We start from the raw sequence: 26,390 nt of genomic DNA, 5'->3' as shown, positions 1-26,390 counted from the left end.
TATTTATATATGTAATATATTTGTACATTATCCTAAATCATATAAGGGAGATAGTTATATACTACATTTATGTTATAGCGAAGCAAGTAGAAGAATGTGCTATAAGTTGTGCATCGGAAAAATAGCATGTAAATTTATAGAATCAATTTCCATCTCTCACCCCATGAATTTGGGATAGGTTTATATGATAACTTTGAAAAGTGGTGGAATGTCACATTCTAAAAAAATAGTATATTCCATTAGTAGGATTCCAATTCCTCAAAATAAAAGGAAACAAACGGGACCTTAAACCCTTTGAGCATTCAGTTAGTTTAGCTCTTCAAGCAATTCTTGGGGGTTCCCCTGCTGCATTTCATGTTCGTGAAGAATCTTATCGCCATTTTCGATTCTCCGTGGCCTCCAAAAAGTGGGGGTTTTTCCTTTCGCTTCGAAGAGTTAGGAATATGAGCGAGCAACAATTATTTTATTTAATTACGCAAATCAGGATTCGAACTCAAGACCTTTGGATTTGATACCATATTAAGTTGCATGCACCAACCACTTTAATCCAAAAGCTTAAGCTAATTGAAAGAGGTGGACAATTCACTCATATTCCAACACTCACAGTTGAATCTAGCTAAGTAAACGCTATGAACCTAGACACTAGCATACACCGAGACACACAAGATTATTTCCAACAATTAATATGTGAGGCGCTAGGTAGATTGACAACGTAGGATTGATGTTCGTACATTCATCTTGAAAAAGTACATAATATGTATTTTCAATGACATTTTCATAGATTTTTTTTTTGAAAAGACATTTTTCATAGAAATTACTACTCAAAGTTCCACTTAATAGATTGTTGATGTCCAAAAGAACTTATATTTACATTTTTAGAGGGGAAAATTCTAACTATGTTTTTTCTCGAACGAAAATTCTAACTATGTGGATATCATTATTTGTATATCTGCTTTGAATTGTGTGCTAACACATTGTTAGATTCATGATAGCGCATAGTGCAATGTCTTGATTACATTCTAGAACAAAAAATAATTTTGATGTTTATTACTACTGATTAGCAGCTAAATTGTTTGTGGGCAAGAACGCTTGTCAGTAGGACCATAGATCTTTGTATGCATTGTGCTGGATTTTTCAAACTTCTTAGTGGTCAGTAGGTGGGTATAATAATGTTGGGTTCAATGAGGTTGGAGATGGCCCAAGATAATCGTGGTTTATCCACTGCTGAAGTTTAGCTTAGGAATTCTCTCAAGAAACATTTCTTAGCCCTATCTTCTCTCTCGCGGACTATTGCCCGTTTGAGATCAAGAATCACATGGCTTAAAGATGGAGATGCTAATACTTCCTTGTTCATGCCCAAGCAAGTTTTAGAAAGAGGAATATTTTCATAACGGTTGTTAATGATGAGGAGGGACGTCCCCTGACTTCTCAGGAGGACAAGACTGTTGCTTTTTTCGACTTTTATCATGGGATAATTAGTTCTGCTGAAGGCAGACATGTTACGGTGGACCTAGATGCTCTTGGGATTCTTTTTTATGATCTCAGTGCTCTTGATGCTCCTTTTTCAAAAGAATTGTTGGAAACTATCAAACACCTCCCATCCAACAAATCCTTGGGTCATGATGGCACACTTGCAGGTTCTATAAAGCTTACTAGCCCATCATCAAAACAGACCTGTTGGAAGCTTTATGTTGTGTTTGGGCCCGAAAGTTTAGGAGCATGGGTTTGTTAAATTCAACCTATATTACTCTGCCTCAAAAACTGGAGGGTGCTTCCCATGTCAAGGATTTTTGTCCGATCAATCTTGTGCATAGTTTCATCAAGATTGCTTCCTACGCAAAGGGAAGCTCACGCGAGGGCCAAGCACCACAGTCGAGTAACTCCGTAAAGAGTCGCGGGCCTTCTCCACACGCAAGTGTTGCTCCGCTTCCGGCTCCTCTCGGACGCTCCCCGTTGTCTCCACTATCGTGCTTCCGGTCGAAACGCCACGGGCCTCGTTCCATCCAGTATACGGTGGCGGCCGTGACACAAACACGTTGTCACGGTCTCGCAAGACTCTCGTCCCACTCGATACAATTACAACAACTCGCGCAAGAGCCGAGGGGTTGTGTGGTTTTTCTAAACTCACTCACTCAGCTAATACGGTCTAACTAACCTAAGCACTTCGCAAAGCACCTATGCTAATCACCGAGTGATTCTATTAAGCACTTGGGTGTTTGAGCACTTGGAAATGTCTACAATATGCCTTGGTATGTTGTTTGGGCTCCCACACCTTGAAATGGCCGGTTGGGGGGTATTTATAGCCTCCCCCACAATTATAGTCGTTGGACAGAAGCAACATCTTTCTGTCGATGGACGCACCGGACAGTCCAGTGAACACCGGACATGCACTGTTCACTGTCCGGTGTCTTGCCACGTCAACCGACCGTTGAGATCTGTAGCAGTCGACCATTGGATCCGACCGTTGCCCAGACTGTCCGGTGCTACAGCCCGAGAGCGTCCGTTGTGGGCCTCTCTACGCAGACTGACCGGTGTCCCACCAGTGCGCTGGCTGACTGGCCACTTCATGGATTTCTTCGTTGTTTCCTTGGGCTTCTTTTATTCTTGAGTCTTGGACTTCTATGCTTCTTTTATGTCTTCTTTTGAAGGTGTTGCATCCTTAGTGCCTTAGTCCAATCCTCTTCGTATCCTGTGAACTATAAACATAAACACTAGCAAACATATTAGTCCACAGGTTATGTTGATCATCAAACATCAAAATCTCTTTAGCCAAATGGCCCGGGTCCATTTTTGTTACAGTTCGGGTGGTCGCAGCACCGTCCAGACCGCCTGCGCCGGCTTGATGTGTTGGTGCCTGCGCACTCGCTTGTGCCGCGGGGGTCAGAGGCAGACAATGGAACGGCGTCGGGCCTTGGCGTGGGGAAGGCTTGACGCTGCGGGTTGGTGATGCCGGCGTTTGCGCGTGTTTCGAAAGCCCGTGCCAAGTACATCGCAGTCTGTAGGTCTCGTGGCTCCCGAAGCTCGACATCAATCTGGAAGGCCACCGACGAACAACTCTGCCTTCTATGCCGCTGAGAAATTGTGGGTGTCGCACAGTACAACGTTGAAGCGGTCGGCGTAGTCCTGTACCGTGAAGGTGAACGGAAGGCGTGCCAACTCAAAGAGACATGTACCCCGCACGGTTGGCCCGAAGCGGAGGGTGCACAGTTCCCGGAAGCATTCCCATGCGGGCATTACTTCGTTCTGCTCAAGGGTGGTAGGAGGCCAGTCACGTTCAATCCGAGGTCCGCGTCCGCTGACCACGGAACAACTGCCCGCACTGATTTATCCAGTGGAAGGGGATCTGTCGTGCCATCGTAGGTGGGGAACTCTAGTTTGTAGAAACGAGGCTGAGTCATGGCGAATGCTGGGTCTGGGGCGATGCCCTGGTAATGCTGGATGGCAGGGCTGCCACAGTCATTGGTTGGCTCCCTATAAATTAAAGTTCCATCGACCCCGCCATAAAAACCCCGCTGGGGCTAGGGTTGGGTTGTGCGGCCGTGGTTGAGATTGTTGCCATCGTGTATTGCGGGGGTTGTGGTAGTGGCAGGACGTATGACGGAATTGGCAATGGTGATGGTGGCATGGGCAGGAGGTGGATAGGGACGGGGTTGCTGGTTGTCTGGGTGGGTCCTAGGAGCTGGGGAACTGACGCTGGTGGTAAGGCTGGTGGCAGCTGCTGGATGTGTTGCTGTGTTGGGTTGCTGGATGGTAGGAAAGTGTTGGATAGGAAGGTGGTGATGGCTGCCATGGATCGGGTGAGATCGGTGACCTCCTGTGCGACGGAATCTAGGGTTATGGGTGGCGTGGGTAAGGGAAATGGAGGACAATGGATGTGGTGGGTTGTGGGGGGCATAGATGTCGCTGGTGGCGTGGAGGTGATGGGTGGAGGACCTGACATTGCCGATACCAGATTGATAGGATTCCTGATCCTACCGGGGATGTCGCGTAGGGAATAGGGGTGAGGAGATGGAGCAGGCTGATGTCGCGTAGGGAATAGGGGTGAGGAGATGGAGTAGGCTGGGGATCACGGCACACGGGCGCCGTGGCTGGGTGTTCCTGGGCGATTCACAGCGATTCACAGAGAGGAGGCGAGTGCTGCTGCTGGGCGCAGGTAGCAACAATTGCTGCTTCTGCTTGATTCCATTAGATGATCCTTACAAGTATTTATATCCCTGCTAGATCCTATCTTGATCTAAGGATAAGAGATCATATCCAACTATCTTAGATAATCTCTTATCTTTATCTAACTAATCCTAAGATAATCTCTATTCTATTAGATAAGCCTTATCTAATCTCCCTGGCTAGCTGTGACCTATGGTTGGTGCCTATATTGGTGGCCGACCATAACATCTCTCCCGGTCTGCGCAAATAGCTCGTCCTCGAGCTGGAAGTTGGGGTAGAGGCGGCGAAGTTGTCAAGTTCCTCCCAGGTTGCCTCCTCTTGAGGAAGCCCTTGCCGCTGCACTAGGATGTGCCAGGTGCCCCGATGAAGCTGAGCCCTCAGAGCTTTGGTTGGTGCAGGCAGGAGGTGTCCATCATGAACTGGGGGAATGGATGCTCGCTCGGTAGGGGGATCACCCTTGTGGCACTTTTTTTTTGAGAGAACAGGAGGGGGGAACCCCTACTGAAAATTTTATTAAAACTAGAAAAAATACAGTTGTTAGAGCATACAGATAGACATATTACACAAGGGAGGGGTTAGCTATTACTGCCATTGCTGAAGCCAGTCAGGAATGGAGGAATCGAATCTTCCATCCTTGTGGCACTTCAGCAGACCCACATGGAACACGTCGTGGAGACGGGCGCCCTCTGGTAGCTGTAGTCGGTAGGCGACCTTCCCGATGCACTCCAGTATGCGGAAGGGACCTGCAGAGCGTGGGTCTAGCTTCCCCTATTGGAGGTTGGCTAGGCCTTTGCTCCCAACAGGAGGACCGTTCTTTTGAGACATGTTGGATGAGTAGCAGTTTCAGAGTGGACAAAGCAGCAGGAAAGGCTTCAATTCTCCTAAAGCTTGGATTATCTGGAAGCATAGTAACAGGTGTGTGTTCAATGGCTGCAGTCCAAGTCTGGTTGTGGCTCTTTGGGCAGCAAGGGAGGAAGCCGTCCTCTGGTGTTTGGCTGGGGCCAAAGCTCTGTCTTTCCTTCAGGTTGATGAGCTCCTGGTCTAGTTGTGTTGTAGAGTTCTTTGTCTAGCTAGTGCTGGGGTGAGTTCTGTGTTGTTTGTCATGGATGTGTTTTTGTACTCTAGATTCTGGCCACCGTGAGGTGGCTTTCTTTTACTAGTCCACTCTGGATCTTTTTCTCTCCTTAATATAAAAGATGCGCAAGTCTCCTGCGTATTAGAGAAAAAAAGAGAGGTTCACCGATCCATGTTTGCGGTCATTGCAAGGACCAAAGCACATTTTGAACCAAAAGGCGTACTTTTATTTTGTTTTGAAGCAACAAATTCAAAGTCGATGGTTGCAAAGGAAATCTACTGGCACTAGTGTAACTCTGCTTGCATGATGGTACCCATATATTTGAAAGACAATCCTCATTTTACTTATTCATCATTGCCATCTCATTTTCTAAGGATGATAATTTAATTCAAACGTCACTGCAGAGAAAGTTGGAAAGATCAGAAAACGGCATGTTTTCCTTAAATCTGAGACTGTACCCTGGTAGATATGAGGTAATCATCTGCCCTTTTACACCCAATCATTTATATGCTTACATCGTCTGATAGTTTCTGACTGTGCTCCAGATTAAGTTTATTGTTGATGGTGTTTGGAAGAATGATCCGCTGCGACCCACTGTGCACAACAATGGGCATGAAAACAACCTTCTGCTTGTCACTTGATTTGAAGTTTTCACCCTGGTAGCATTTTTGTAGATCATTGCCTAGCTCCTTCTCGGTATGGTTGATGGCAACTGATTAGATCGGTCCCTCCGTGTAACTAATCAGCTTTCTTTTCAGTTTTTTTCTGTCTTTTCTAGATAGGTGTGTACAACATAAACAGTGTAGGGTGTTATTGAAATGCGTCGCCCTGTTGAGATAGAGAAGAAAGTAGTGTGTTCTTTTCTTCCCGTCGTTCTCCCCTGTGTTGGCTCTTCTTCATGATTCTGTTTAACAATGTTGTAATGTCTATATGCTGTGAAGGTGGTCTATCATCGAAATTATCCAAAAGTTATTTGCAGGAGTTGCATTATTGACGTGCTATGTTTATCTGCAACTAACCCCACATAGAAATATAGAATGCAGCTAGGAATCGCCGCGGAGGTTTTGTTTGCGGTGGCAAGAGTATTTCTTCCAGCCAAGGTAAAAACTTCCTAGGGTCAATTTTATCTTTGTTGCCTCTGCGTACTAAGCTATATGTAATTGAAGTGCTGAAGCTGGACGATGACCAGGTACGGCATGAAGACCAAGTGACCAACCGGAAGTGAACTTTGAAGGCATTCGTTTATCCAGTTCCGCGTCAACGAAGTGTGAAGGCATGTCAAGGAGTAAATGCTTGCAATCATAATCTGGTAACTGAGCTAAAGCTTTCATTCAATCTTACATCCATTTGTATTTCAGTTTAACCACTTACAAGTAACAAGAAACCAACTGTTTTGTTTCTTTCTCCTCTTTCATCAGCCACTTTGACCATCCTATAGATTCAAATGAAAGGACAGTAACAAAAATATAAAGTAATAACAGAGAGAGAGAGAGAGAGAGAGAGAGAGAGAGAGAGGCGTCGATATCAAACAACTACTATGGTAGATACAAAATAATTATCATGACCTTATTTTAAGGCCCCTTTTTTTTCCTGTTGCTCTGCCAAGGCCATAACATAATTACCCAAGCCACCAAGCAAACTGCCATCAGGACCGCATAGAGCTGAGTCCCATTCATGCCCGCACTCGTCGTGATCGTGAGACGACGGTTACCTCGGCGGATCAGTTGCTGGCCCCCTTGAACCTGTACCACCTGGCGCAGATGACGAAGTAGATGAAGTTAAAGACGCCGATTCCGGCGATGGTCCAGTAGAATAGGTCGAGGCGGCCCTTGTTGAGGTCCTGCGCCAGCCAGTTCTGCCCGGACCCCGTCGTCCGGTGCACGATGGTAACCAGGAAGCCGCTGAGGTAGTTGCCGAGCGCCAGGTTGCAGAAGGCGAGCGCCCCGGCCACGCTGCGCATGTGCTCCGGGATCTCCTTGTAGTAGAACTCGATCTGGCTGATGAGGTTGAAGGCCTCCGACAGCCCCAGGATCATGAGCTGTGGCACCATCCACAGGCTGGACATGGCCGAGATCGCCCCGCCAGTGATGGTGGTGCCGAGCGTCGGCTGGCTGAGCGCGATGGCACGGCGCCGGTCCTCGACGATGGCCGAGATGACCATGGCGACAGTGGAGAGCGCGATGCCGATGCCCTGGCGCTGGAGCAGCGTGAACCCCTCCTCCTTGCCCGTTATCTTCCGGAGCTTGGGCAGCAGGAGGCGGTCGTAGAAGGGGATCCACAGCGTCTGCGCGAGCATGGCGAAGACGGTGAAGGACGCGGCGGGGATCTGGAAGCCGGCGCGGCCGAGGTGGCGGTCGGACTGCAGCGCCGAGAGCACCACGTACGTGGACTGCTGCACCACGGCGACGTAGTAGATGATCCCCGTGGACCAGACGGGCACGATGCGGATGAGGCACTTGACCTCCTCCACCTGCTGCACGCTGCAGAGCCTCCAGGGGTCCGCGGGCGCGCCGCCGCCGGAACGCACCTCGTCCGGGGATGCCACGATGGCCGCCTTGTCGAGGCAGCGGAACTGGTCCGTGTGCGCCAACTTGGTGACGATGGCGCTGGTGTGCGGCGGGTCGAAGAGGTCCTGCTTCGGGTCCTTGGGCTGCTTCAGCGACCGCTTCTTGAGCGCGGCTGATAGCACCTGCACGACGCTGGTGAAGGGGCTCCCCTCGGGCGTCACCCGCACGTATAGGCGCGTGCCCATGAAGAAGAGCACGCATGCCAGGAACATGAGTGCCGTGGGGATGCCCAGCCCGATGGGCCAGCTCACGTTGCTCTGCACGTAGATGATGACGGTGGCGGAGATCATCATGGCGGCCGTGAAGGTGAAGTAGTACCAGTTGAAGAAGCTGTTGATGCCGCGCTTGCCAGACTCCGTGTTGGGGTCGAACTGGTCGGCGCCGAAGGGCATGCTGCAGGGGCGGATCCCCGCCGAGCCCAGCACCAGGAACGCGAAGGCCACGAAGAGCACCGCGAACTGGTACGACGTCGCCTTCTCGCAGGTCTCGCCCACGCTGCACTCCGGCGGGTGCAGGCTATTCGCGCCGGCCGTCATCGTCAGCAGGAACATGCCCTGGTGGTGGATGCATGGAACCAACGAGTGAGCATGCATGCCAACATTATTGTTGTTTATCATATGCGTTGGAGTTGGAGGGAAGGGAGCGCAAGTTTGAATCATTTCCGGTACGCATCGAAGCAGGTATACGTAACGTAAGACAGAATCACGAGTCCTTGTCCATGGGCTCGTGGCCCACTTATGCTCCCTAAGTAGGAGTACATGTAAAGTCCAGGCCCACGCATGTCCATTATGGATCTCTCCTTTCTGCCGTACACGCTTACAATCCCCAACGGCCCAACCCTCGTAGCACATGCTGAAAAAGACAAAACCTCGTGCTCCGCCGTGGCCACTGCAATAACCCAACCACCGCCGGCAACAGGACAAAAGTGTCACCGGCGAAGAGAGGCCAGCACTGCACGCCACGAATGCAACGGGCAAGAAGTGGGTCAACTCCGGTGGCTCCATGTCGCCTCTCTGTTTGTGACTGTGACTGTCGTTGTGCAGCTGCAACTAGTTGTTGGCGACTAGACATGTTGCCCGGACTCCGGATAAGGTTTCCGAATCTTTTGGCGCACATGGCGCCCACAATCTACATGACAGGACTGAGGACAGCAGCTTCATTCTCGTAGGCGTAGCATAGCTATAGCGTAGGTGGGAGTAAGGGACCTCAGTGGAGTTGGAAATCCGTATGTTTCCCTCGAAGCGGAAGAGAATACCAGAATCGTTACTTGGTATTACTAGTCTACTAAAGTAAATATGTTTTTGTTGAGCTCTAAAAAGAGCAGTGCGGACGGTCCGGTCCCGAGGCCGGACGGTCCGCGGTCCGGACTGTCCGCGGTGGTGGCGCGGACGGTCCGCGCGCGTAGAGTCAGTTAGGGTTCCTAGTTTCTCGCGGGATTTGTTACCTAAAATCGCGGGATTAACTCGGGAAACAGTTAGAAACGGATCCAGACCTCCCCTTTATATAGATGAAGGGCTACGGCCGATTGAACCCCCAACAATCGAACCAATACCACTTCTATCTCGCATTTATTTCCAGCACAATTAGGAGTAGTTCTAGTCTAGTTCTAGTTTAGCCCTAGTTTAGTATTCCAATCCCCAAATTCTCTGCCTCTCCTCGACTCTACGTCGATTAGAGGAGTCTAGGTTGGTCTACCCGAGCCTAGACAACTCCTATGATCTTTCCTCCCCGACAGGGTCCCTCTCGGGAGCGAGATCCAGGCGCCGCCGGCGATCTTCCGCCGCCCCTGCACACGTGCGGACCGTCCGGCCCTAGGGCGCGGACCGTCCGGCCGTCAGGCAGGGGATCCTAGCTCCTGCACCAGGTCGCGGATCGTCCGGTCCTGTGCCGCGGACCGTCCTCGTCTGACCAGGGAGCACCGCCGCCTCGCGCCAGGTCGCGGACCGTCCGGCTCTGTGCCGCGGACCGTCCGCGCCTGACCAGAGAGCACCGCTGCCGGTTCTTTTGAGTGATTGGCGCCTCCAAAAAGGTGTCAACATACTTTTTGGCGACTCCGCTGGGGACTAGGTGTCTAGATCTACTAAAAATCGGCCCATAAATGGCCGGTTCTAAGGATCACACCAAGATCTCCACTACCAACATCATCAAGCCAGCCATGGAGGCGCTCCCGGCTGATGACCAAAGGCCCTTTGAAGACCTCGTAATGCGCGATGAGAAGGAGGTGATGCGGCAATGGAACGAACAACGCGACAAGGAAGAGGCGGAACTGCTGCATAAACTCTCCGAATGGCGCAAGGAGGCGGCGGACAAGTACTTGTCACACTTCACGGTGGATCGCCACCAGAAGATCGTCTGTCAAGGGGAGATCGATATGGAATCTCTCCTACCTCCACTGCAGGGTCCCGCTGTAAGTACTCCAGATCTATCTCTTACGACTTTCATGGATCAACGAGGAGATCCGTTAAAGCAATATGTAGATGAATCTATTAAAATGCATTTACGTGCATACGAGAAATCAGCTGCTCCTAATTTTCCATCGCGAGAGTCTAATACAGTGCCACCCACGTCAAACACATCGGCTATAAACGGGTCACCTTTGACCCAGCCATCATATGGTATGCCGATGCACGCTTTCGTGTCACCATCACAGCCGCAACCACTAGGCACGCGGCAGGTACTGGACGCGACCGGACCGTCCGAGCATCATCTCAGACAGTCCGGTTATACCGCGGACCGTCCGGCGTATTTCGCTGGACCGTCCGACCAGATGCAGGCCCGCACACAAAACACTCAGGTCGCACCGTACATGGCCGGACCATCAGGGTACAACCCTGAACACTTCGGCCCCATCACGGACCGTCCGGTGCATCACGCCGGACCGTCCGGATATGTTGCGGACCGTCCGCCATCTTACGCCGGACCGTCCGGATATGGCATGAACCGGCCGACGTATTACGCTGGACCATCCGACTCTACACGAGTCCATGTGCAGACTGTCCAAGTCACGCCATATATGGCCGATCCATCCGGGTACAGCCCTGGACCATTCAGCCCGATCGCGGACCGTCCAGTTCTTAACGACAGACGGTCTGGGTACGAGACTACCCACGTAGCACCATATACGGCTGGACAATCCGGATATACCTTCAGACCATTTGGCCAGGTCGCGGACCATTCGGCCTCTTACGCCGGACCGTCCGGATATGCATACGCAGAGCCGAGAGATGCGCAATACGCACAGTTCTCACATTCATCGCAGCAACAGTATGGTGCCCCACCAGCAACACATTATAATCATGCCATACCACCTCATGGACATAGGGCTGAATACTATTCGGCCACAAGAGAGCCTGAGGGGTATAGGGCAGGAGCTGGTGACATTAATAGGACACCTAACACACACCTCAAACATACCTGGGAGGAAAGCCGACAGAGTAATGTCAGGCAACCTGAAATCTCCACCCACAAACTCAATGGATGGTCGCCAGACATGGCAGAGAGGGTCAGAGATGAGGTAGCCGGGATGTTCAGGGACAAACTCGGTGTTAGTGTGTCAGGTACAGGGCAATCGTATCGGAAGCCTTATAGCCACCGATTCGACACCGTGCCATACCCACAGGGAACTAGAATACCAGACTTCTCTAAGTTTTCTGGTGAAAGTGGGAAAAGCACACACGAACATATAAGCCAATTCATAGCACACTTGGGAGAATTGGCTGATGGGGAAGCCTACCGCGTTCGTTTATTCTCGTTGTCCCTTACTGATACTGCATTTGCATGGTACGCAGCTTTGCCACCAAACTCTATTAACTCTTGGGAAGAATTAGAGCAGAAATTTCATGAACACTTCTTCTCAGGAGAACATGAGTTAGAATTGGCTGACTTAGCTTCAGTCCGACAGGGGCCTGAAGAATCGGTTAAGGACTATATCCGGAGATTCCGGGACACTAGAAACCGATGCTTTCAGATTCATGTCGCAGAAAAATAACTGACAGGGCTAGCTTTCAATGGGTTGCGACCCTACTTAAAAGAAAAATTAGATGACACCCAATTCTTTTCACTAGTGCACTTACACCAGCGGGCTATGACCTGTGAAAGCCGAAGTAAGGAAACATCAAAATCGGCTAGCCATAAGATGCATCTAGTGGGATACGATAATTCAGACGATGAATCCACGAATGTATACACCGCCGAACTGGTTTGGCCAGGACAGGCTAAACCTTCAGCGTGTTCTGCTTTACAGTCGATTCGAAAGAATCGACAAGAGGAAGTTAAGTTTACTTTTAATGTTGCCAAATGCGATAAAATATTTGACTGAGTTACTGAAAAACGACAACATTAAATTAACTCATACTATTCCTCCTCCTGATGAATTAAAGAGACGTGCTTATTGTAAGTGGCATAATTCCTTTTCTCATGCCACCAATGATTGTAATGTTTTTTGTCGACAGATACAATCAGCCATAAATGAGGGTCGATTGGCTTTTCAGGAGATGCAAGTAGACACACAACCCTTTCCTGTTAATACAATAGAACTCACATGCAAAAAGGTCTTGGTTCGGCCCAAAATGGCCGATAAAGGCAAAGGCAAGGGCATCGTCATCAGCAATCCTCGCATGTCAGATATATCACAAAAGGAGATTGCTCGAAAGGCTTCGGACGAGAAGGCTAAAAGGTCCGAAGACGTCGGGGGGCAGGCACAGTTAATAAACCAAACACATCAGCCTAGCCCCAGCATCGTAGATGGTCCGACACCTACGTGCGGACAATCCGGTACTCAGACAAACATTCCGGCTAACTCAGCCGGACAGTCCACCTATGACCAAAGGCGTCAACCTCTACACAAAGCAAGGAAAAAGACGCAAGGTCAAAGCACATATAATCGGCTGATCAAAGCCGATCCTACTTTTGATCAGTTGCTCTTCAAAAATACTAGCAAAAAGACTGTTCCACGTGATCGGTCAACAAAGAAACCCTGGTCACCTGCTAAAACAAAACGGTCAAACAAAACGACCCAAAAGGCGACACAACAAGCATCGCCTATTCATTCTATGAGACCAGAGTACTTTCCACCTATTTACTCATCGTCGGTATATTATCCTGTTCAAACATGGAATGGCACGATGATGAATCCATGGTACATGTATAGTCCCTTCGTCTATCCAGACTGGGGGGCACCTCCATTCTATTCCTTTTGATCAATTGATCAAATGGTCATGGCCGAGAAAGATACAATCCAAAATGGCCTTTATATTGGTGCTTTATTGAATAATCTCCATATCAAAAAGCCGGTGACCTACATCAGGTTTAGTTCATATGCTTTTGGTTCGTCAACCTTCACCAAAAGGCAGGGGGGCATATGTTGAGCTCTAAAAAGAGCAGTGCGGACGGTCCGGCCCCGAGGCCGGACGGTCCGCGGTCCGGACTGTCCACGGTGGTGGCGCGGACGGTCCGCGCGCGCAGAGTCAGTTAGGGTTCCTAGTTTCTCGCGGGATTTGTTACCTAAAATCGCGGGATTAACTCGGGAAACAGTTGGAAACGGATCCAGACCTCCCCCTTTATTTAGATGAAGGGCTACGGCCGATTGAACCCCCAACAATCGAACCAATACCACTTCTATCTCGCATTTATTTCCAGCACAATTAGGAGTAGTTCTAGTCTAGTTCTAGTTTAGCCCTAGTTTAGTATTCCAATCCCCAAATTCTCTGCCTCTCCTCGACTCTACGTCGATTAGAGGAGTCTAGGTCGGTCTGCCCGAGCCTAGACAACTCCTAGGATCTTTCCTCCCCGACGGGGTCCCTCCCGGGAGCGAGATCCAGGCGCCGCCGGCGATCTTCCGCCGCCCCTGCGCACGTGCGGACCGTCCGACCGTCAGGCAGGGGATCCTAGCTCCTGCACCAGGTCGCGGACTGTCCGGCCCTGTGCCGCGGACCGTCCGCGCCTGACCAGAGAGCACCGCCACCGGTTCTTTTGAGTGATTGGCGCCTCCAAAAAGGTGTCAACAGTTTTTTCTCGTCCATTTTTTATGTCGTCTCATATGTATGAGTAGCAATATTGACATCGAAAGAACGTGGGTACAGGAAATAGGGCGGTGGGGGCTAGACTAGGTCACGTGTCTATCTGTAAGTACGGTCCTAAAATAGATGCATTTTTAACATCTACATTTTGTTCCACAATAACACCGATCCCCATAAAATTTATAAATACTTTAATAAAGCACTATTAAATTTTTTTAAAAAATATATATTATATTGTGAAGCTAATCACTATAACCCAACGATATTTTTGGCTAGATTCACCACTGCATAATAAATATGTTTTTATGTAGAAAACAAATCAAATATAAATCAACCACTTGGTGTAAATCGTGCAAATCAACACATTGGTAGAGATGTAAGTATGTATTTGAATAGAAAAAGATATCGTCCAGAAAAATATTCTCTAATAAGATATTCAGAACTTTAATCTATTTAACTATGAATCAAACATTATTGAAACTAGATTTGTCCCGTCCCTCCCACATGACCCTTGCAACCAAACGGTCACAAAGACTATCCGCAATGCTTACCGCGTGGTGCCCCCTCCCATATGACTGTAGACGTATAAGGAGAGAAAAAAAGTGTAAGGGGAAAGGTCAGTACTACGCCAGATTGAGAGAGCGATGTGCTAGCCCCCTTTCCTTGCTATGCGTGCGCGTCAGTGTTTGTTAGAGTAGAGAAAAATGATAATAGATGATGAAAAGATATGGAAAATAATATTTTATGGTTGTAGTGGTGTATAGAGAGAGAAAATAGAGAGAATCGTTGCGAGAGATGAAAAAGTAAAAGAAATGTTGAGTATGACAAAAAAAGTGATATACCGCGAGATAGTCTTATGGTGCATTTGGTTGCAATGATAGGATAGGACGGGATGAGACGAGGTTGTTTGGTTCAGTGTTAAGGGTTAGAAGAACTACGTTACCACGGATCACCAGATCCGTTCCCTTCCCTCCCGTCAGCAGTAGAGACGCAAGAAGATGTAGAGAACCCGTCTCCCTTCCCATAAATACGACAGAGGAAACACACGAGACACTGGATATAGGGTTGGGCCTCTGGCCTCTTTCTAATCTCTGTATTATGAGGGGTGTACAGGTTCCTTATATAGAGATGTGAGACCCCTCAGGGGCAAAGCAGGTATTTGCCCACATAACCCTGATTAGGGTTACTTAACACTCCCCCTTGGGCGAATACCGCGACCAACACATGCCTCGTTAAAACTCCGAAAAACCCAGTGGGAAAAATATGGAGAAAGAGTGCATGGTGATACAAATTGCATTTGCACTTTGTTGCCTCGTTAAAAACCTCATGTGAGAAGCTTCAAGAAAACTCACCAAGGGAAAAGAGTACAACAGCTGTCATCGGGACAGATTTCGATCCTCTGGGATCTAGATTCTATCGAATCTTCGACAAGGGCTAACTTTAGAAATGTGCCCCCCCTGATCCTTGCAAAACCGTATTAATATGGCAAAACATCTTCTTCTGGAAGTATATGCACATAAAGATTTAGCAAACGGATTGCATATCCTTGCAAGGACTATTTCAGGAACTTTACCTATACTCACTTCTAGTATATACGAGGTAAGTGCACATATCAATATAAATAAGCCACTTTGATTGATGGTGTTCGATCGACTGGATCTATATATTTGATAGAAAGTTCCATAAAGGTTCGTATATTGATCATCAAGCTCACGCCTTCAGGGCATAGAATATGACATTTATTATCTCACGATTGTGATCAACATAAGCATTCGCTCCCCCTGACGATGACATCTGTCAAAGTCGTTATCCCTCATAACTCAAGCATATTCTTCAAGATATATGTCTCATTGTTCATCTGGAATAACGAGAATGGATGAGGTTGGGGTGCAATCATTTTCTATCTTACACCACAATTTATACATAGTTGTGCAAAGCAAATAACATGTCCTTCAATAGGACTTAGGGGATAATATAGTTGCAATAGTACATATTCTAAATATGACACATCACTCTAGGCGTTCATCCATTGCAACATCTATGATGGTGTAACAAAAGTCCATCAAAGATCGTAATCCATCAGAGATTTTTTATCGATCAAATATATCGTTATAGTCTGTCATTCTGGCACAATGGGGATATTTTGCCAGTAACACCTAAACCTTATAGGTTTCTGCCATCAGGGCTTTAGAGGATACCGTAATTCCACATCTAGTGGAAATTACCATGAGTAAAACTCGTGGAATGCACATGTGCTTATTCGATGAACTTCAAATCCTTTGGTACCTCATCTTATACCTTTTTGGGTCTGTATGGGTCTTTATCCCTTTATAGGGATTATCAAACTTTGGTGTTTAACACAAACTTTATTTCTTTTGGAAAGGTTCCGTTAAGGAACTATAATCTCATCTAGGAGATATTCTCTCTACATAAGAGAGTGTTCATTCGTCAGGAATGTATTATTCGGTATGAGATTTATATGTTGCATATTTATAATTCAAAGATATGAGTCCTCCTAGGATCTCATGACGGATCTTCAGAATCCTATTAACTGCATATTATAATTCATGCCATTTGCCAGATATATTACATAGCGGAACTGTGTTTATTCAACACATATGTGGGATGGGTCTCTCACTAGACCACTTGAACCATCGCATTCACCACACATTATTTCAATAGTGCCCATAAATGTCCGAACTTCAAGCTCGCGACTTTCATTTTGCGATTCTTGGTTCAGCCTCGATTGCATTTATCAATGACCCGATAAGAGAGCTTAAAGCACTCATGCCTAGGACTTTGTTTTGGATCCCTTTGCAATCTATAGAGGCAAGATAGGTGTCGACACATTTGTCTCCCACATTTAATAATGATCTCCGTCATTTCCCAAAACGAAAGATTCATTGTTCCATATTCCCAGCACAATGATATTGCGCGCATTGCTAGGAACTTCATCATCAAGATGAACCTCTTCGTGAGGCAAATCACCAGCAGGGCGAGTTCATCGGAGGAGAGTTATTACAGACCACGTGAATCTGCAATCAGAACATATGCTTTGACTAAGGCCAATAGATCATATTCGCAGGCGTCCCCGAGAATAGATCAAATGCCAATAAGTCAAATGTGGATATGATATTAATCCCGGGTATATCCACATCTACATCAGGTAGAAGCATTCAAACCAATATGGTTACTCCTCAACGATTTCTGGCAAACTCCATATACACAGGAGTACACTTCGAACGACGGGTTCAGCTTGGCTTTTGTGCGTTTAATAGAATATTGAGGCATTACACTATATGAACATTCCTCCCCCTAATGCCGAGATGTTCTAAAAGCATACAGATAAAATCCCCAACCACAATCATCTAGTTTGTGGCCAATGTATGCTATTGTGGTGATTTATTTGGGAAATCTTACGCACATTACAGATTGGGGTTTTATGCAGTGAGATTTGGACTTAGATTAATGTAGTGGCATGAATACTACATATTTGTCCTTCAACATGAAGGGTTAGTCTCAACATCCAGCGAGACACGCAACAACAAGATGCTTCATGGTTACAATTCTGCAAACTTATTGTTATTACTACCAAATGCATAGTCAATCATTAAGATTTAGACTAACATGCACAACACTATTTTATCCATAAGGCTTCTTCAGGGGCTCATGAATACCATTCGTCATTTGGAGCCATTAGTTGACTTCAGATCAACAAGTAAAATGACCATCAGGGTCTAACGCTCACAAAGACATTCACTGGTTGCATTGTGCTTTGAGGCACATAGGAAAATGTGTTTATATTGGTAGTAAAGTGCACGACATCATGCCAATGCTGCCAAGCAGAGATTTTTATATGCAGAGATGTATAGTCCAACTCGTTTTATTATTGCCCATTGTTTACCCAATTACTCATACCGATCTGAAATTGGGTATCAATTTATGCAACATTTTTAGGTATTATAATTTTGAGAGAGAATATATAACAATAGTTAATAATTTGTGATGCTGCCAGCACGACAAACATTTCTCCTCATATTATATACCAATTTATTCTATAAAGCATTATTTCGATCCTTCGTTGTTCGACAAAAAGAGAAGCTTTGGAATAGAACAGACAAGGCCAAGAATTCATTTTATCTGGGAAAATCACCATATAACTAGCTTTTGATGAAGCAAATGATGATAACTGCTTGGCAAGAATGAAAATAGGACTGGTGTCCGCCAGGATCCATCTTCAACAACAGATATTACTGCTCTCATACGAAGAAATCATCAGAAGTAGAGAGGATACAACATATCTCTACAAGATCTTCATATTTCTATCACAAATTATCATCACTAGTAGTCTAGTGGTCAAGACACATGTCTCTTCTGGCTCCGAGGACCAAGGACATATTAACGTCTAATTTAGCTTCAAGCTCTGTGGTGAGTGGGATTTCATAATTATTTGTCTACTCTTCTCACTTCTGGTAGATCGGAGGTAGATAATGGTAAGCATGCCAAAGGGTGGAATTCAGTGTAGTTCGGCTACCTAAACCCCAGGTATATGTCCATTCAAGACCGACCTTTACCATTTAGCTTACAGTGTATACCAAACTTGTCAAAGGACTATCCCGAGTCAATTCAGTGACTATAAGTATTTACAATTTCGAGAGATGTATGCGACACAAGCATAGAGGTCCTAGATAGAACGAGTAAAGTGGTTCGACGGGAACACACTATGGTTTTCACACCAACAGAGTCAAAATTTTCTCAAAATAACCTCTCGGTATACTCGCAGCTTCATGTTGCTAGCGGTTACATGTCCTTTTATCTCATAGTTTGCTTCATGTCATCCAGCGACAAAGAGAGCAATGTGCTAACATCTGATTGAGCAATGTATGACTGAGATTTCTGATCTTAAATCATTTGGTAAGGTCTTTTTGCTTACTAATATAATCCCAATTTGTGATATCTTTTATGCCAAAAAGGCTTTCATGCATTAATATTGAATTTCTTCAGGTTACTTCGGGTAAAATTTTATGCACGAGGAGAGAGAGCAGAGATTTAACTTATCTGTGTTTCATTGTATTTCGATTTAATTTCCCAGATTTAATATAGGTGTTATGGCCACGTGGCGATATATAAAAATATATGATACCACAAAACACAATCAAACAAAATATAAAGTGAAAACAAAATTATTTACGAAGGTTGCGTATAATGTGACTTCAGGGGCTTGAACAACCCACCACAATCCACACAAGTACAAGCTCTAGTGTCTGGTGTCAACGCGTGTGTGGCCATCAGGGCTACGACAACACAGCCAACCTTCGTAATTAATGCAACAAGCACAATTATGGCTCGGTAATCGGGGTACACGATAAGTCCATGTAATGTGCGCAACAGGCGCAATTGTGACTCGATGATCACGGGAGACAGACAGCGCCTGCAGGGCATGCGAAAAATACGCGACTCGGCAATGGCGGTATGACTCAACCGGAGCGATCCGACTAAACAAGAGTGTCACATAGCAATCACATGACGCAACCAAGTTCGAACGACACAAATATTGCGTGTATTGCCAGGGCACAGCCAATGCTATAGCTCAGCTGATTAATAATGTAGTCTGATCGACGTGTCCGAGTACCCACTATATCATTAAATCACTCGAGGTGAGTCCAAAAACTCAACATAATATAAATATTTAGAGCGATTTAAGTATGCACAATATAGACTTTTCTGCTAGATATCTTCTAGAAACATTTTCTGCTAAATATCTTATACGAGAAATAAAAGCAGAAAAAACACCAAAATTATTATATGATCATAACACATCAGGTGTAAAAAACATTTTCCATATTCAAACATGTACTAATTATTTACTGCGGGAAATAATTAATTAAAGTAGAAATTGTAACATAAAACATGCTTTATTCTACTTGTTATTTACAACAGGAAATAAATAGAATAAATAACATGGAGCATGCTGTAAATTAAAATTATACCAAATTTTCTTAACCCAATAAAAATTTAAATGAAAAAATTATGTGCTCCTACGCGATTTTCATGTTCTAAGCCACTTTGTTAGGATCTTTAACTAACACATGCAAATTTCACACAATATTCTAATCGTTGCCCCCAACTAGTTGGGACGGCTGCATGGGAACTGAGTGCATGCACGCATGCAACATGTGCTTGTCATCGCCTCATCCTCATGCAGATCGGGTTTCTTTTATCACGGCTCCGTGGATAACCAACCACTCCGGTAAAATGGATCTTGCAAAGGTCAGCAGAGTGGACTCAGTTGTACGCCATCCTATAATTTCGGATCACCCAACAGCCTCGGCTACTATTGGGTCTTTGAGGGCTACCACACCAAGTCTGATCAACGGACTGGGCTCGTGGCATGCGGGTAGACGAGCGCATCGTACATGTGCCAGGGTGAGGTGGGTTGTCTGTATTCATGGACGGATGGACACTATGCAATACTCAACCTCGACGTGGCCGCCTTGGACGCGGTACCGCCGGTACGCACCGGCGCCATCGCCACTCGTCACCAGGCAGCAAGGCCTCTGCGGTTGTGGACTGTGCCCATGGCTCCAGGCCAACATGTAAATATATCGCCGTGGGCAACGAGGTGAGCGCTGACGACGCTGCGGAGATGCTGCTCGCCTGCTCCTTATCATCCTGGCTGCTGGCCGAGTGAGGAGGCACGGGCGTGTATGGAACAAAGCAACGCCTCGAGTGTCAGCGTGCGCCGCCCTGACACAGAGTGCAAGGAGTCCATCCTCGCTTCTGTGTACGCCATCTATCTTGTGGTCTGACGGCTCATCGCGCGTACTAGAGTCCACCATGCAGCAACTGCCGATGTTTTCTTCACCGTGAACAAAGGTAAAGCGCAGATCCAGTAAAATTTCATACCATTGTTTGATTGCGTAGGGGAAATCGAAGCCTGTCGCGTAGGACAGTTCGGCTAGGCCAAAGACCTGCCGGTTTGACGGAGAGTTGATGCAGATCTGATCTAGCCGCAGCAACGTCGAGGTAGAGCGTGCTGATAACGTATTAAGAACTACGTTACCACGGATCACCAGATCCGTTCCCTTCCCTCCCGTCAGCAGTAGAGACGCAAGAAGATGTAGAGAACCCGTCTCCCTTCCCATAAATACGACAGAGGAAACACACGAGACACTGGATATAGGGTTGGGCCTCTGGCCTCTTTCTAATCTCTGTATTATGAGGGATGTACGGTTCCTTATATAGAGATGTGAGACCCCTCAGGGGCAAAGCAGGTATTTGCCCACATAACCCTGATTAGGGTTACTTAACAAGAACAGTACTATTTCAGTGTTGTCTTCAGTTGTCTCTCAAAATTAGAGGGACGAGAGAGGACACCAGGAGACGTCTCTGTCCTACCTATCTCGCAACCAAACACACCCTAAGTCAGAGACCGATCTAGCCGGCCGAGCCCCCACCGACACATCACACATCCACCACCCACCCCGCTGCCGTGCACGGCTCCGGTCGCCGCCGCGCCCGGCACCACGCGTGTAGTCGTGCCGCTGCCCCGCCCACCCTCACTGTTCCTCCCACAATCGGCGTCGCAAGCGAACAAAAACCGCTGGCGCGAGCTGAGGCCGGGCCCACGCGGCCGTGTGGTGTGGGGCTGTGGGCAGGGCACCGGATCTCCGCGCCCACCGCACCGGCGGCCGGCGAGGCAACGCGGGCCCACGACATGGGCGGGAGCCCGAGTGCACCTGCACAGCACAACCGCGTACTGTAAGCTATAGTGGCGAAATTCCCTCGCGCACCCAGGGCGACACCAACGAGTCCGTGACCGACACTAGCACCGGCTCGATTGGATCCCCCAGTCTAGTCTTTCATTCATGGCAGGTGGCAGCATACAAGTGGTGGGTGCCTGGGTGGTCACTGGCCAGGGAGGCAACGTTACGCACACGTACGTGGTTGCCGGCATCTATCGCAGTTCGCAGTGCCTCTAGTCCGGAGCCGGCATGATTGATCTGCCCGTGTAGGAGGAGTACACATATTGGGGACGAGATCCATCGTTTTCGGGCGCGGGCACATTACAGCGGGTGTATCCGGAGAGATATTTGCCTGTCCTGGCCGACGTACGCACTGTCCGCGCACCACTGCAGCCTGCAGGCCACCGCTTATTCATAGGCAGAAACCAGCTCAACAATCTCCGAGTACCCACAGCTCCACCTCATGAGTCATGACTCGTGTCCAGACGCCAAACAGTACATACAAGTGAGGTCGGTGCGGCAGTTAGTTGGCGGTCGCGTCGAGACGTATCCGCCTACCTGTCCGGATAATGGCGGGTGCCTGGCCTGCTGGCGACGGAATGGAATGGAATCATCCCCCAGGCGGTGAGAGTGAGACCCTTCCAAACGTGCACGCGCATTCGATCCGGCGGTAAGCGGTGCAGCTCAGCTGTATGTGTGTCCGTGAGTGATGCCGATGGGACCGACGAGAAAAACCATCTGCGTTCGGGTGAAGCTCTCTGGCTAGCTGGTGAGATGTGTGTACGGGGAGGACAATGCAAGTCCACTTCGGTTGATTGGGCCCGGCCGGGCAGGTGGTGGGCATGCACATGGAGCTACCATTATCTTACTGCTAATGGTAGCACTAATCGATCCCAATCATTCGTTGCTAATGCTACGCGTACTCATACGTGGTGGTGGCCTGGTGGTGGGGCAACTAGCGCGAGGCAGATGCGTAGTGCCTGCGCATGCCTCACTAGCTAGTAGTAGTAGTAGCTACTGAATAAAGCCGCAATGTGAGCTGATGATAGACAGGATAAAAAAGCAGACAGGGCACTACAATACGGCTTAGCGCGGCGCTAATCATGAGCGCCGCCGCTAACCGGAGTACAATTAAGGGCACTTTGTTTGCCATGCTACTTTGTGGGATTGTTAATAAAAGGGCAAAGCGCATGATAATAATGCAGGGAGCCAGGGACACGCACACGAGGCTAGCTGCTGCCTAGGCCAACAAACGTTGGTGGGTTTTGTTATGTAATGCTGAGATATTATATTTAGCTCTCACACCGTGTTGCGCGTACGCCTAGGCCAACAAATATGCATCCTTTTTCAAAGAATCAAAGATGCAGCATGCCAGCATGCATGCATGGGTTAGAACGCGGAAGCTTCTGCAGGCTGTGTTTTGTCAGAAAATAAAGGCGTACGGAAACAACTAGTACATATATTTACATACATATGGAACATAAGACAAAGTCTTATTTTCGGCATATAATATTATGTGCACGATACTGAAGTGAATCCGTGAATACTAGTTAATTACACGTGCATATATCATATAGAACCGTTTCTTGTGTAACACAAACTAATATAGATTAATAGTGGTTAATCGGTAGCCACCAATTTGCACACTATCTAGTCAAAGACAAATTTCAAAGCTGTACTGGCAAATAAATCGCAGTTCAAAGTGGACAAAGGAATCAAAACTATAGTCGTAATCCGATCCAGAACTAAGGCCATGTTTGGTTACATGGGCTAATTTTTAGTCCTTTCAATTTAGTCTCTTTTAGTCTCTAATTTACCAAACACAAGGACTAAATGAGGGACTAAACCAATTTAGTTCCTAGTCCCTTAATGGGTGGCTAAAAGGGACTAAACAAAAAATTTTCCTCCATTGGCCTTATGCTCCCTACCTCACGTCCGCTCTCCATTCCACCGCTAACCTTCCAGCGTCGCCGTTTGAGCCGTACCATCTTCCCGCCAAACACAAGCTACTGTTGCAGTTTGGATGGACTTTTGCATTTGAAAAACCTGACCGCTTGGAAGTGCATGCTACTTCTAGGCATTTCAGTATTTGGACGGACAAAAGTTAAAACTGATTGAAACCAAACATGGCCTAAGGAAACCAAACATGTTTTAGTCCTAGAACTAAAGTTTAGTCTTAGAACTAATTGAAACCAAACATGGCCTAAGGAAACCCGTACAAAAAAAAGTTAAAACTGATCTGATCACGAACAAACCCGTTCACGGTGCAGCTGACAGCTGTCCTACTACTTGGTATCCAAGTCTCGCAATCATTAAATGGCCTGGAAACTCAGCTGAGCGAGGGCGACGGTGGTGCCGAGTCACTGTGAGTAGTGCGCAGGGTCGTGCTGCACTCGATCCAGGCCGGCTTAGCTTCCAGATCTCCTACATGGTGCATTCGTGTTGGGGAGAGGTTGAGGAATGACCAAATGAGAGGGAAATTGATCAGGAGCCATGAGCGTGCGTGCACGTGGGTGCTCGCCCCATGTGCCGCCCATCATCTTCTCTTCTCCGATCGAGCGGATGGAGATGAGAGGGGGAGACAAAACAAAAAAAAAAGGAACGAAGAACAGCTCGGCCCCTCGAGAGTGAGGTCCAACTCGTGACAAGCCGGGAGACAGAGACATCGCCAAAACTGAATCTGGTGATCCGGTACGCGAAGGAACCCGTCAAACACCCTGCAGCAACAGCATGCCGAATTCCATTCCATCTACCCCCGAACTGATTCCGACCCGCCGCCGGCGGCCTAGCTAGCTCGGACCCGACCCCGGTGTCCCTCAAATTAAGCAGGTAACGAGCGAGAGGGGTGGACTGGAGATGGATCGCTGCGCTTACGATGAGGGAGGCGACGGAGGCGATGGCGAGCGCGAGGTAGCGGCCGAGGTAGGCGTCGGAGAGGAAGGCGCCGATGATGGGGGCGAGGCTGGTGGTGCCGTTGAGCCCGTTGAGCAGCGTCGCCGCGTCCACGCTCCGCATGTGGAACACCTGCGTCAGGTACACCAGCAGGTTCGCCGACGTGCCCAGCGTCCCCAGCTTCTCGAACGTCTCGTTCCCTGCGTGTATATGCATGTGTGTGTATGCGCGGGCAAGCGCACCGCGATTCAGTTTCGCTGGCAACCGTACCGCCGCCACCATTGACAGTTTGACACTGAGAGAGGAGAGAGAGAGAGAGAGAGAGAGAGAGAGAGAGAGAGAGCGAGGAGAATTGGCAGCAGCGCACGCACCGATGATGAACGGCATGGCCTTCCAGCCGTGGTACTTGACGGCGGGCCGCGGGCTCTCCTCCCCGCCGCCGTTCTCCAGCTTGTCCACGTCCATGCTCTTGAGCTTCCGGGACACCTCGTCGTCGTCGTCCCGCCCGCCGCCGACACGCATTCTCCCCTCCTACTCCTACTCTCCTTCCTTCTACTCCTTCACTGCCGGGGGAGACGATACCAGACGGGACGAGTGCGCCTCCCTTCCCTTCCCTTCCCCACCCCTCCCCTTGTGTGTTCTCTCTCTCCCTCTCTGCTCTGGCGCTTGTCAGTAATGAGAAGAGCATCATGCCTACCGGTCTATAAAAAGGCCTCCCCAATCCATTATCCCACCACCTCCGCTCCACCCAGGCACTCAGGCAGGCAGTGCGGCGTCGTAGTCAGAGATCAGTCACGGGGTCCAACACCCTGGCTTAATCTTTTATTACATCCAGATCCCTGGTGCCTTTGGTCGTCTTCGTCTTCACTTCCTCGCTCTCCCCACCCACCCCAACCTTCCAAAGCGACCTGGTTGGTGGGCCCGATCTGCGTCCATCATAGCTGCTGGCTTGCATTGCGCTTGCGCGTATGGACGGGGAGGGAGTCTTGGTGTGGTCACTCACGGGTCGCTGTTAGGTTGGCAAGGAGAGGGTGCCTTTGAGTCCAACGCAAGGCGAAATTCCTGGCAGGGGAAGTGAGTGAGTGAGTGGCCGAGTAGTGCCGTGCCGCCGTCGTCATCGCTGGTAGTGGTCACCAATACTTAATTTTTTTTTGTAACAGTTTCATTGCTTACTTGATGTTTTGAAACACTGAAATCCTGATCTCACTGTCGTCTCCTCTGCCGAGAAACCAAGAAGAAAGAGTGGGGAATTCAAAGGTGGGAACAAAAAAACAGACAGCGTGAGGGGGAGCAGTGGCATTGACCTTTCCAGCCCAAACACCCCGAACGGACGTGACAAGTTGGGGGCCCTCCCTCCGGATGATTGGACCAGAGCGGTTAGGCGCGCGCTCACGGCTCATCGTGATCGTGGGGGCACGTACTGGCAGTTGTTGCAGCAGACCCGGAGCAGACAGACGGCGAGAGCGAAGAAGAAGTTGTTAGCATGGCTGCGTCCAGTCCAGTGAGCAGTGAGCGTGAGTGAGAGAGAGAGAGAGAGAGAGAGAGTAGCTGCTGAGAGGAGGTTCGGTTCGGTTCCTAGGCTGGCACATGGAATGGAAACACGCAAAGCGATGCCACCGTATCCTTTTGCACCCTCCTCTACTGTCCCTCTCTCGAAAAGCTATGTGTCGAACAGTACGTCTTGCCTAACGTGTGCTCCAGCTCCAGTCGACGACGACCCTGCAGAGAGTTGATGCGTGCGTTCTTCCAATGTGCAGATATATTATGTATTTGCAATTTGCTCCGCCGCTTACATACTCGAGATTCCTTCGAGTCAGCTAGAATTTAAGCAAACTGGTCAGACATCGTCGTCAGTTTGCGGTTGATGATCGATCGGCCACATGATGGTTGGTCACTGACTATATATGTTAGTATTACAATAATTCAAAAG

At 48.2% G+C, this 26,390-nt stretch overlaps 2 protein-coding genes across 10 annotated transcripts in view; one reads left to right on the top strand and one right to left on the bottom strand.

Moving 5' to 3' along the window:
• The window catches only part of LOC103643820 (5'-AMP-activated protein kinase-related), a 16,476-nt gene extending 9,429 nt beyond the window's left edge, over positions 1-7,047 (top strand). For 2 of the 8 annotated variants that reach the window (XM_035964354.1, XM_020546866.2), the window contains exons 8-10: positions 5,644-5,712; positions 6,276-6,339; positions 6,429-7,047. In XM_035964354.1, coding sequence (XP_035820247.1) covers positions 5,644-5,712; positions 6,276-6,339; positions 6,429-6,439 — 144 coding nt within the window. In that variant the 3' untranslated portion in view covers positions 6,440-7,047. Of the gene's footprint in view, positions 1-5,480; positions 5,549-5,643; positions 5,713-5,784; positions 6,230-6,275; positions 6,340-6,405 lie in introns of those variants that run through there. The other 6 variants (XM_023301357.2, XM_023301356.2, XM_035964353.1 and 3 more) reach the window with 4 other exon arrangements.
• Positions 6,542-26,390, bottom strand: LOC100191680 (Protein NRT1/ PTR FAMILY 2.9). Of its 2 annotated transcripts, XM_008672278.2 has the most exons (3): positions 24,832-26,390; positions 24,443-24,660; positions 6,542-8,360 (listed from the first exon to the last, which is right to left on the bottom strand). In XM_008672278.2, exons 1-3 carry the CDS (start codon positions 24,980-24,982, stop codon positions 6,960-6,962), a joined length of 1,770 nt encoding a protein of 589 aa, XP_008670500.1. In that variant the 5' UTR covers positions 24,983-26,390; the 3' UTR covers positions 6,542-6,959.

Source organism: Zea mays, chromosome 1 (assembly GCF_902167145.1).
Source record: "Zea mays cultivar B73 chromosome 1, Zm-B73-REFERENCE-NAM-5.0, whole genome shotgun sequence".
Lineage (NCBI taxonomy): Eukaryota > Viridiplantae > Streptophyta > Magnoliopsida > Poales > Poaceae > Zea > Zea mays.
This window is presented reverse-complemented; position numbering and strand designations above follow the sequence as displayed.